The sequence below is a fragment of the Cryptococcus depauperatus genome, chromosome 7 (genome assembly GCF_001720195.1).
Source record: "Cryptococcus depauperatus CBS 7841 chromosome 7, complete sequence".
Classification (NCBI taxonomy): domain Eukaryota; kingdom Fungi; phylum Basidiomycota; class Tremellomycetes; order Tremellales; family Cryptococcaceae; genus Cryptococcus; species Cryptococcus depauperatus.
Genome location: NC_089474.1, coordinates 938,460 through 950,507, shown reverse-complemented (window position 1 = coordinate 950,507; position 12,048 = coordinate 938,460). Strand labels below are relative to the sequence as shown.

Sequence of the window (12,048 nt, the reverse complement as noted above, 5' to 3'; positions counted from 1 at the left end):
TGCATGGATCATATCAAACCATGCATCATTGATAGATCTTGCCTAATACGTTGGTTCAAGCTGCTTAGGGTCATCTCGGCTGGCATAGAATTTTTCGAGGAATGTCTTAGGTTGTGGAGGATTGTCAAAGTCCTTGAACCATTGCATGACGTGGGGCTCAATTATTCTCAGCCATGTCTCTCGTACTCTTTCACCTACCTCTTGCTTCCACAAGTTCATAGTCTCTTGATACTCTTGCTGGTTCTTCAACAGCATCACATTCATGACAGAGAGATCCGTAATGGAATCTCTGTTCCTCTCAAAGTCTTGTCTGATCTTGTATCGAACAAGCGAAGGGGATATATGGAGTCCGTATAGCTGAACAATTTCGGGAGCCTATCACAACTGTGTTAACAGCATGATACACTCTTCAAAGGTCACTGACAGATCGGTACCAAACTCGATAAGCTGCCAAAGAAGCTTGACGAGCCTCTTCCCATGACGACACGCTTTTTGACACTCTGGCAAGACGAGGAGGGATGGTAGTCATGGTGGCTGATTGAGGAATGTGGAGATGTATTTAAGAAAAGCAATGATTATTAGGTAAAATTCAAAGGCTGACGGAACCAAATCGACGAACTGCTAGGATTTTTTTTTACTTGCTATTTTGTTAGTTGTACATTACTTTCACAAGTTGTATTAGTTAATTAGATATATAACTTTCTGTATCTTTTCGTCACATATAGAGCGACTGAACTGTATAGCATACATGACAAAGAAGAGAGTGGATTGGCGTCGCTCTAAACAGTATAACCTATGGAACTAGGTTAAATCCAAGACTATGGCATCTACCATTCGATATCTACAGCTTTAAAGAGCCAGAAATGCTCCATGATTGATGAGATGGCATCTCTCGATGATTTGTCTTGAGGCGATCCTATCTGCTGGGAATATGGAAACTTTGCTGCATGTACCCAGAATGAACAAAACCACCTGAATCCATGATAGTTTAGACATTGGATGAGTGACAAAAAACTATAGTTATTCATACTTTATATATATATATATTAAACGCATGATAAAAATACTAGGAATCTTGGAGATAAGATTCAAAAAGATAGGTCTCGTCCCGGGATTGAACCGAGGACCACCCCCAATGCTCCATTGCGTTTAAACGCTGGAACCCTAAGAGGGCATGCTACCACTGCACCAACGAAACGGCTATGCCACCGAAGACCGGATTGCTGGTGAAAGTGATGAAATAAGTATTATACTCTATTGCTAAATGGGCTTTGATCTTAGATATCTCACATATTCTTTACAAGAAGTATCAAACAGCATACATGTATAGCTGTTCATCATTTACCTTCATACGCAGACCTTTATTCTCATCTTTGGCATTCTGTTGCGGGCTTTTATCGCTCATATTTCCAGACCACGCTCCGTGGTGTATTCCTTCTGCCATCTCTCAACTTGTCTCTCATATGATCCTTAAATACAAACTCCCAGCTCAGCTATCAAGTGTCACCTCCTTCACATCATGATTGTATCTAACAGTCTGCTATCCACTTCATAAGGTCATTCCATAACGAGCGCTTCTGGACAAGCACAAATTCGATAGAGACTTGCTCCACAAAGCTGCATTCAAGCTGACAAGTCCTATGTAAGACTTTCCTATGGAGTTTTCACAAGTATGCAGTCCAACGTACCTTGTTTATAGATTATTGAAACAGGTAATGAATGTAAAGTGATAAAAATAAATGCTGACAGACTTTGTAAGAATCTTGGTACATCAATTACGTAAACAAATCAACTCAACCTTGGAGGCGTGTCTTTGAGACTCCAGCATTTCCTGTTTAAACGTTTCCTTTATCTTTTGTCTTCATTTTTGTTCATTCTTAACTGTAACTGTCCTCTACAAGCCCAGCCTTACAGTTTCTTAGCTATCTTCTATCAGAGCCGCCGTTAATCCTATCACCATGGACCAGCAGCTCATCAATCTCGTCAACAAGGTACAGCCTTTCCGTCCATGTGTGGTCGTTTTCGCTTAACAGGTGTTAGCTGCAAGACGTATTTGCGTCAATCGGCGTGTCAAACAACATTGTATGTATTTCCGTATCTTAGTCGATGATCCTGCCAGATAACGCGTCCTAGGACTTGCCTCAAATCACAGTTATTGGCTCACAAAGTAGTGGCAAGTCTTCCGTGCTTGAAGTAAGTTTATATCGCTGTTTGATTAGCTATATTTATGGGTAACCGGTCACACAGAACATTGTTGGGAGAGATTTCTTGCCACGAGGGACTGGCATTGTTACTCGTCGACCTTTGGTGGGTGGCGTGAGCCGGCAGTTTATGGCTAGTATTCAAACATTTCTTAGGTTCTTCAACTGATCAACCGACCTGCTTCCAGCAAACCTAATGGCGCCGAGGAAAAAGGCAAGGTGAATCCAGAAGAGACTTTGGAAAAGGTTCAACTCAATGAGAACAACCCTGATGAATGGGGAGAGTTCCTCCATTTACCGGGACAGAAATTCCATGACTTTTCAAAGATTAGAGACGAGATTGTCAGAGACACCGAGAAGATGACGGGAAAAAATGCTGGTGAATGCGATACAGAATCTGTTGGGACATTGCTGATTTTATCCAGGTATATCTCCTAATCCTATCAATCTCCGTATATTCTCCCCTAATGTGCTTACACTTACCCTTGTCGATCTTCCCGGTCTCACCAAGGTTCCCGTCGGCGATCAGCCAAGAGATATTGAGAAACAAATTCGAGATATGCTCATGCGATATATTTCGAAACCCAACGCGATCATTCTGGCTGTGACAGCTGCCAACACCGATTTGGCAAATTCTGATGGCTTGAAGCTTGCCCGTGAAGTTGATGCTGAAGGCAACAGAACTATTGGTGTTTTGACAAAAGTTGATTTAATGGACCAGGGTACGGATGTGGTGGATATTCTCGCCGGCCGTGTGATTCCTCTAAGACTGGGCTACGTCCCAGTCGTTAATCGTGGCCAAAAGGATATTGACCAATCTAAGACCATCGCATCTGCTCTGGAAAATGAGAAACGATTCTTCGAAAATCATGCAAGTTACGCAAGTAAAGCACAGTATTGTGGTACTCCATGGTTGGCGAGGAAGCTCAACATTGTAAGTTATGAATAGAAATGTTTTCAAACTCTTGTTGATTTAAACAGATTCTTATGCACCATATCCGAAATACCCTTCCAGACATTAAAGCCCGTATCAGCCAGCAGCTCTCCAAGTATCAAACTGAGCTCACAGCTCTTGGTGGGCCTATGGGTGAAACAAACCCTGGAAGTCTTGTCCTCTCGACAATCACCGAATTCTGCTCCGAATTCCGATCAGCTATTGATGGAAATACCAATGACCTGTCACTCAATGAACTTTCTGGCGGAGCTCGTATCAGTTTCGTATTCCACGAGCTGTACAATAATGGTGTCAAGAGTATTGACCCGTTTGATCAAGTCAAGGACGGAGACATCAGAACCATTCTCTACAACTCTTCTGGTTCTACTCCTTCGCTTTTTGTTGGTACCACGGCGTTTGAAGTAATTGTCAAACAGCAGATACGAAGATTGGAAGAGCCATCATTGAGATGTTGTGCCTTGGTATACGATGAGCTAATTCGTATACTTGGCCACCTGTTAAGCAAGACTGTGAGTTGAAGTTGGCAAATTCACAGCTGACAGTTAGCAAACTTTCAAGCGTTATCCTGAGCTCAAAGAACGGTTTAACTTTGTGGTTATCAGCTTCTTCAAGAACTGTATGCAGCCTACTAATAAGCTAGTCAGCGACATGGTCGCTATGCAAGCTTGTTATGTCAACACCACTCACCCCGACTTTATCGGTGGCCACAAAGCTATGGCCTTTATAACCGAGCGTATGAATGCCAACAAACCTCCTGAAAAGCCTGTTGATCCTAAAAAACTTCCTCCTAATGCTCTCAACAACGGAAAAGACCTTGACGCGGACTTTAAGCGAGATGAGGGCAGTTTCTTTGGAAGCTTCTTTTCAAAAGACAAGGCTGTCAACAAGAAGCGGACAGCAGCCATGGAGGCACCCCCGAGTGTTATCAAACCTGTCGCCTCTTTGAATGAGCGGGAGTTGATGGAAACTGATGTTATTAGTAAGTTGAAAACCGTATGTAGACTAGGATCTCGTTGACTTTGCATTAGAACTTCTCATTCAATCCTACTTCTCGGTCGTAAAGCGAGAAATGATTGACATGGTTCCTAAGGCTATAACTTTTAATCTCGTCAATTTTGCCAAAGAGAACCTTCAGCGAGAACTACTTGAACACTTGTACAAACCTGATGTGCTTGAGGAATTACTCAAGGAGTCGCCTGATGTCGTTGCTAGAAGAAGGGAGTGCATCAAGATGGTTGGTGCGCTTAATGCAGCAGAAGCGATTGTGGCAGCCGTCTAGTTGAATAGAAGAATGAAAAGATACTTATGAAAAGTTCTTGGTGTTGAGGTTATTAGAGTATTTTTAACTGACAGTATTTGTAATGCAACGCCCACATGCTTGAACCACAAGACTAATGACTGTTTTATTGCTGCGAGGCCATCTTCATGGAAGTGCCTACGAACAAGTAATAAATGTAATGCTAGGTACAACCAACATGAATGCTATGATTAAAAAAGAATATACTGTATGTGCTAGCTACACAAAATGACCCATTTTCACGCACTCGACGTCTCTAAACGTGGCTTCTTTGCTTCTTGCTCTACATTTGAGCCTCCACTCATATTCGTATTCGTTGCACTACTCGCTCCCACTCCTGCGCTATTCGTATTTGCTACACCTGGAGTTCCTGTATTTATTGTTGCTGCTCCTTCATCCAGCTTCCTCTTCAATCCTGCTGCTGCTGTCGATGTTCCTGAGACTTGGATAGAGGCTTGTGTCTCACCATCTAAGGCCGGTTGGGCTGCAATCCATGGATGTTGAACTGGTTTAGTAGCTTGACCTGGTTGAGTGAGTTGTTGGCCCGTTTTAGCCACTTTTTTAACTGGTAAAGGCGGTACCACTCCTGTAGCCCAAATCCGCTCTGCAACCCTCAGATCAATGTCTACTCCTACAACCCTTATATATCTCAACAAAGCTGAGGCATTTGGGCCAACGACATTGACATTACCTTTGGCGTTAGCGACTTCCGCGATCATACCAATGACTTTGGTTAATGATGTACCAGGGGGTGCAGGACCAGGGAAAAGCTTATGAGGTGCAGCTTTCGATGTGGCTGCTGAGGCACTTGAGACGGCAGGAATCGTATTTGAGCCAACGGCGATCGCTGAGTGTTTTGGTGCGACATTACTGGTGGTTTTATTGGCAGTGTCCTGTCCAGAACGCATCAGAGGTTGAGTACCGTTAGGAGGTCTCGCTGCTCCGTTTGTGGTTCCATTCTTTACCAATCCAGATGGAACGGGCTTTGTGTTAACACCAGTCTTGTTCTGTTGCTTGTTCTTATTGATAACCCAGGCAGAAAGCACATCAACTGCACCCGCCGCACCAAGGCTTGTCAACTTCTCTAGAATATCACTCGTTAGATGTCCGAATGTTTGCTGATCGAGTACAAGTGTCGTTCCGTCACAGACAAATGGCAGAGGATTTCCGTTAGAGTCTCGGGTAGCAATGACAGATTTGGTTCGCATGGCAGGTGTGATCGATTGCATAACCACCACAATCTTGGCCTTGGGTTGAAGCACTCCTTTGATATTGGCTGTGACGGGCTGGCTGGCTGTGGATTGTGGTGCTGGTTGAGTTGGGACAGGTGGCCTCACAACGGGTCTAACCATAGGCGGCATTGCTCTAGTGTAATTATTGTGCATTTGAGGATTCCTTGCTGCCTCTATTGCCGCTTCCCTTTGCTTCTTAGCCCTCTCTTCGGCCCTAACCCTCTCCTTCTCTCTTCGTGATTCAGCATTCTTGTCTTTCCCAGCTGCCTTAAGAGCATCTCGTCTTTGTTTTTCTTCAAACAAGGGACCTTCTTGCGGGTCAATAATCCAGACAGAACCCTTTGACTCAGGATCATCCTCTGGAATTCGTGGCACCTTCAAGAAAGCCTTGTTCAAAGAAAGATTGTGCCGAATAGAATTTTGCCAACCTGAATCTACATTGAGACGGAACCATTCCCATTCTCCTGCAACCCAATTACATACTTCTCCCAGTGTTCCTCGACCTCTCGGCAAACAGCTTAGTGCTTTGTGAATGATAGTGGCAAACGTCTGTGTTGGTTTTAGGGGAGGTGGACCTATGAATGGCTTACCATCTAGACCTAATATAGGTCCAGGTGGAGGTCGGGGGCCGGCACCAGATGGAGGTATAGGAACATTGACAATAATATGACCCGGTCTTCCGGGAGTCTCATTCAGCTCGGTACAATAGAATGGCGACTGTATTTGAGGAATAGGTGAAGGTTGGGAAAGGCGTTGGACAGGCTGAACAGGGGGACGAACGCTGCTAGCTTGAGGTCTATACTGTTGATGCGTAGGATGAGGCTGGCTCGGCCGCGAAAGTTGTTGCTGATAAGGCTGTCCAGGCGGACGAATCCCAGGCTGAGAAGGTGGACGGGTGGCTATAGGCTGTTGACCAAACTGACCAGATTGTCCAGGGAGACGAGCAACGTGGGGCTGGCCAGGACCTGGAGGACGTACTGTCTGTTGCTGAGGACGGACCGTATTCTGTGAGGAGGGAGCAGAAGCAGGGATAATAGGAGTAGCAGCCATAGCAGCTGCAAGAGTGGGCACTGGAGAAGGAGTAGGTTTAGGTAATTGAGGAGGAAGAGCCAGTTTTGGTTTCGGTGGTGTTGACTTTGCAGCCGCACCTTCAGGCGCTTGCTCCTGCACCTGTGTTGGATTGGAAGCAGGGGCGGAACTTTTTGGCTCCACAGCTGACTTGACTTTCTTCTTTGACTCCTTTCTTATGGGCAGCTTTTCCTTGTTTTCACAAGCCACGACTTCATTTGTCTCCGTCTTGGCCTTTTTACCCTTGCTTTTCGTTGGTGTTGTCAGTGGCTTGTCATCGGTAGGTGGAATAGAAGTTGATGTCTCTTTCTCATTAGCTTCCCTTGCTTCCTCCTTGACTGGCTTCTTTGACTTTGCTCCTTTTTTCGCTTGGACCTTGGCTTTGGATCCCTCCAATTGCTTACTCTTGTCATTGTTTAAGTCTTCAATGACAGTCTCTCTTCTCTTGCGCGACGACGCATGCCTTTCAACTTTCCTTTTGGGGAGAGGAATAGTCCTTTTGGATTTCTTTAAAGGCAGCTCCGGCTCGCTATCCATAGATGAAAGCTCCGACTCATCCTCACTTGATACAAACACAGGCTTTTTCGGCTTGGTTTTGACATTTTGCCTCTGCATCGTACCTGTTTCATAATTGTCGTCATCTTCCTCTTCTATCTCGTTTCCATTTATCTCTTCCTCCTCTTCGACATCTTCGTCCCAGTCTTGATCATCTTCCCAACTAAGGCTTGAGCTTGAATCATCACTCTCTCGTTCTGATTCCCAGTGCCCCCATTCGATAGGATCATCCATTCCAAGTCCGAGGCCGTACCCATGTGAAGCAGCAAAGGCATTGAATGCGGGCGGCTGCCTAGCAGCCATGCTAGCTGCTGACGCAGGTCCTGGGCCGCCTTCTCCGAAAAATTCATCATAATGAACTTCATTTGCGGGCAAGTTGTACGGATACGGTAGATTTTCGTAATTCTCAATAGGACCATTGTAGTAATTGTAGTCAGGAGATTGGTCGAATGAAGGTGGAAGTATGAAGGAGAAAATACGGGTAGCTATCTGGATTTGAGACCTACAACAAAGGTCAGGATCACGTCTAAACAGAGGCAGAAGAATAACGCACCCTTGCGCGAGTGGGACGATGGATCCCTTGACATAATACCGCTCGTCTATCCAAGCTCCGTTTCTTCCCAAAATCTCCAAACAAAACCTTCCGAGGTCAGTACTGTACTCGATTTTGGCATGGTTTCTAGACACTGATTTCAAAGGCCCAAGATCGACATCAACATGCTCAATGTTTGCTTTTAATGACCTTGGAGGAGGTGGCGGCGGTGGTGGTACATCCTCTTCAAGTTTAACCTGGATGTCTGACTGTATATGTTCTTGGCTGGCCACGGCATCGTCGTGGCTTGCAACAGACTGCTGCCTCATACCCTCCACCGACTCTGCAAGCAATCCGTGACCTCCTTCACATACCGTCTCGACTCTTGGTTCCAACTCGACTTCTTCCGTTAAACCATCCTTGCCATCCTGTCCCTGTTGAACATCAGGTGGTGCCGGCTCAGTCGGCACCACCTCACCATCCAAGTTCTTAGGAGCTGAAGTCGATGGAGATGGAGGGCCAACTGACAGTGGCTGATTCGCTGGTGGAGATGGAAAGTCGGCTACTGGAGGCGTGCGCAGGATATTGGACCGGAATAAATTCGGCGGAGATGGCTGGTTTGGATCTAGAGGTGGATTCGTAGGGACCGATGGGTTAGTAATTGCGGGTGGTGGGACAACATCCTGACGCTCCTAAAGATGCCCAATGGCAACAAAACGTCAGCAAAAGTTATATCAGGTGAAGCCACACACAAGACTTGAAAATGCGTATTAGAGGACGCATAAACTCACGCAATTCCTCCCAATCACCACACTCAGCGTTCGTACATAGTATGAGAAACCGGTTTCTTCATCGCCAAATTGCAGCTTGTAGTAAGCTGGGGTTGGATCCGTCTTGGTGGAATCTAGTGGCAGGTCATCAAAAGACGGCTCTGGTGGATGCCATGGGCGTGCTTGAGTGTGGTGAGTAGACATATACAGGCTTCCCTTGTTTGCTTGTCGCTGGGCAGCCGTTGTATGCAAAGTCGAATCTTGATTATTTTCCAAAGAGAAAAGAGAAATAAAAAAAAAGTTGTGAACAAAAATAAAGAGTTGAGTTGGTTCCGGAAAGATGACTTTGAATAGTGATGGACTGAAAATTTAAGGCAAAATAAAATTTTCAGGGAAAATACCCAGAAACGACAAGTTCCTCAGCCAAAACAAACGTGGCTCATTAAAACCTCCTATGCATATCTTATCTCTGCTATGGGAAGCTCATCCAATGCATGCTGCCAATTGTCTTTGTGGATGTTTTCTTGCAGAAGGTTGAGACCTTGATGCGAAAAGCGTAAGATTGGTATTCTTTCGTACTGTTGGTCTTTCAAAGACGATAGCGCCAGTGTACTTGCCGATAGCTTGCTGGTCTTGGTCACTGTCCCTTAATCCTCTTTGATCTTGTGTCCTCCTTGTAGTCATCCTGTTCAATGCCGTGCCTATTGGTCCCGTACAGTTTCTTCAACCTTTTACGTTTATCATCGTCTTCTCGTCTGATTTCTTCCAGAGTTTTCTTCAATTTGTTATCGCCTTCACTAAACTTCCAATCACCATAACGTGCACTTTCCTCCCGGATTCTGCAAGCCTCGTCATACCCATCTGGGCTAAGTTTTGTATAGCCTCGGTCGTCCATAATGAGGAATACAGCAACCTCGGGTACAAGGACATTTACGATAAAATCATTGGGCGAAAGAGGGTCAATGGGGAGAGCAACATTGTCAAGGGCAGCAGAGCCTCGCCGAGCAGGCGGAACGCTTGGGACAAGATAACCCCATTGACGAAGATTCTGAAAGTGATCGATGAGGACTAATCGACCTACTTCGCCATAGCTAAAATCGCGTTAACAATCTTATTAGAAGTTGATAGACAATTCAATTACTATCCTGGCTTGACAGCAGCCATTCGTTCTTCTTTTGACTGATGCACTAAGCCGCCCCAACGCAGTTTCCCAATTTTAGAAATTTCATTCTTTATCGCTGAAAATACCCTTGACACCATTGGATTTTTTATAATTCTATTCAACTCTTGTTTGATCCATTTTTGTTCAAGTCTCTTGTAAAGATTTCGAAAATCAATTTTCTGAGGATAACCAGCTCGAATACCCAGAGGTATTATAGTTGTTTCGGCACGGTGTAGAGTGCAGAAATCGATGGCTTGTTGCCATGGCAGAGAACGAGCGTTGGGGTTGCTAGGTGTAGGAGCCGGGGTAGATAACTTGTGTAGACGAGCTTTCAGCCGTTTGTGGCTGTGGCTAGGTTCTCTTGGCAACGGTTGATTGCAGTACTGAGATCAGGATCAACCATGGTATTACGTGCGAAAAGAATTTAACTTACAGGACAGAGATTGGATGCGTCCATCATTGACGTTAACCACTTTCTATCCTCATCACTAAATTCATTGTCTCCCATAAATTCCAAGTCTTCTTCCTCATGTGGATTAGCCACAAATGAACTGTCCTCTATCAGGCTATTCTGTGGCATTGGCTTAAAGGTGACTTACGGTCCATCCAGGAATTCATCATCAAATTCATCAAGGTCTGAAGAACTTATATGTTCTAACATCTCAAAAAATGAATGTCCACTGTCTTTTGTTTTCACGAGCACTTTTCTTGTTTCTGTGGAGGGAGATTTGGGAGGTTGAACCTCACGCGGATGTGTTGGTTTAGGAGCAAGCGTAATTGATCTTTCAGAGTTGTGTTCTCCTTTAGATACTGAACGTTTCCGATTATCCTTGGTTACCGTAGCATCTTGATATCTTTGCAAGAAAGATGGATCCATGTGCTTCTCATCATTGCTCTCAACTCTGTGTCTTCCTCTGGCTCCGAGTTTGCCTCTGGATTCGGTAGCTTTTGGTGTAGAATTTCCTGGGCTCTTTTCTCGAGCCTTGCCTTTACTGCCAACATACTTTCCTACGCTTGAAGCCTGTGCTCGAGTTTCTCTATTCTTCACCCTCACGTTCTCTGGCGATTTCCTCTTTATTTCATCAGCCCAGAGAGAAATGCCAGAAGCTCTTGGCGTGACCAATGGTTCCTCATCAGACATTTCCGCCAAAACGGATGCCTCAGCATGCTGCGGTGACTGACCCTGAGACATGTGATGATCCAGGGATAGTGATCGTCGCGCTATTGGTGGTGAAGACGAAGCGACAGAGGAGCTTTTGTAGCCTAGCGATTGGTGTCTTTCGGGCGTATGTCCAAGAGTCAATTCGTCTTCACTATCTGAGCTATTGTCTTCGTTCGATTCGGAACTGGAATTGGTGTCCGTGGTTGTATTGGCCGAGATGGACCGCGTAATGGGTTTTCGAGGACGGGACTGGGACGAGGATGAAGAGACCTGTAAATGCGCACTTGACGCATCTCTGGTGAAGTTATGATAACGACTCTTTGTTGATTTTTCACATAAAGTAGCTGAAGGTCGAGTAATAGCTGTCATTTTGGACGGGCTTTCATCGTAGTTTTTCGGAGATGCAATGGCCTCCCGTTTCGTAAAAGCGACTTTACCTCTCAGTATAGACTCTCTACAGCTAGATTTGGTCCTCTTCTTCGCTCTAGGCGGACTATTCGTTAACTCAAACGTCATTCTTTTTCCCTTTACCCTAGGTAGTTTTCTTTCTGCTTGGTCCAGCTCCTTCAGATTCTGGCTTGTCTTCGCAACACCATCAAAAGGATCGTATCCCTGCAACTTCTCTTGAGATTGTAGTACATCCTTCGTTCTTCCTCCTGACCTGCTTCCAGAACTCGAAGCAACGAATATCGTATCGGACTGTTCTTCCTCTCTCTTCGGCCTCTTTCTTGCTATCAAGGATACACTGGCAGCGTTACCTGCAGTCATTTTGGGAAGCCGTCTCTTCTTTGGTATGAACATGCCGTATATACTGCCTTTGTTCTGGACAGAAGAGCATTCAAGCGCTGGAATACTCGTCACAGGACTTTGGTGAGTTAGGTTCGGTCTGCCACGGGTTCCTTGACGTTGCAAACGACCCAAAGGTGATGCATAAAAGACATCGTTTGCCTCAATCTGGTAGGTTTCCATGATATGTAGAGCGTCTCTTCAATGTTGATGTAAAAAACCAGTAGCTTCTAACAACTGTCTGCGTGATATGTGGATGTTGGAGTTGCGTCCAGATGAAACTATTCAGTTAGCCCTGGGCTGCCACCGCAAAAAGCTTGAATAGCTT

The 12,048-nt window shown here is 45.2% G+C and overlaps 4 protein-coding genes across 4 annotated transcripts; 1 reads left to right on the top strand and 3 right to left on the bottom strand.

Annotated features, from left to right (window-relative positions):
• Window positions 1-42: 42 nt before the first annotated feature.
• On the bottom strand, window positions 43-529 carry L203_105704 (uncharacterized protein; the record flags this gene model as incomplete). The annotated part of the gene is made up of 3 exons (XM_066215071.1): window positions 43-156; window positions 199-375; window positions 425-529. 3 exons carry the CDS (start codon window positions 527-529, stop codon window positions 43-45), a joined length of 396 nt encoding a protein of 131 aa, XP_066071168.1.
• A 1,429-nt stretch (window positions 530-1,958) lies between these two features.
• On the top strand, window positions 1,959-4,435 carry L203_105703 (uncharacterized protein; the record flags this gene model as incomplete). The annotated part of the gene is made up of 9 exons (XM_066215070.1): window positions 1,959-1,991; window positions 2,041-2,082; window positions 2,134-2,193; window positions 2,248-2,307; window positions 2,358-2,580; window positions 2,627-3,135; window positions 3,183-3,665; window positions 3,715-4,135; window positions 4,185-4,435. 9 exons carry the CDS (start codon window positions 1,959-1,961, stop codon window positions 4,433-4,435), a joined length of 2,082 nt encoding a protein of 693 aa, XP_066071167.1.
• Window positions 4,436-4,692: 257 nt separating this feature from the next.
• L203_105702 (uncharacterized protein) lies at window positions 4,693-8,814 on the bottom strand (the record flags this gene model as incomplete). The annotated part of the gene is made up of 3 exons (XM_066215069.1): window positions 4,693-7,810; window positions 7,862-8,532; window positions 8,632-8,814. The coding sequence occupies 3 exons, from the start codon at window positions 8,812-8,814 to the stop codon at window positions 4,693-4,695; spliced, it is 3,972 nt and encodes a 1,323-aa protein (XP_066071166.1).
• A 433-nt stretch (window positions 8,815-9,247) lies between these two features.
• L203_105701 (uncharacterized protein) lies at window positions 9,248-11,903 on the bottom strand (the record flags this gene model as incomplete). Its single annotated transcript, XM_066215068.1, has 4 exons — window positions 9,248-9,701; window positions 9,752-10,155; window positions 10,206-10,323; window positions 10,372-11,903. 4 exons carry the CDS (start codon window positions 11,901-11,903, stop codon window positions 9,248-9,250), a joined length of 2,508 nt encoding a protein of 835 aa, XP_066071165.1.
• Window positions 11,904-12,048: the final 145 nt, after the last annotated feature.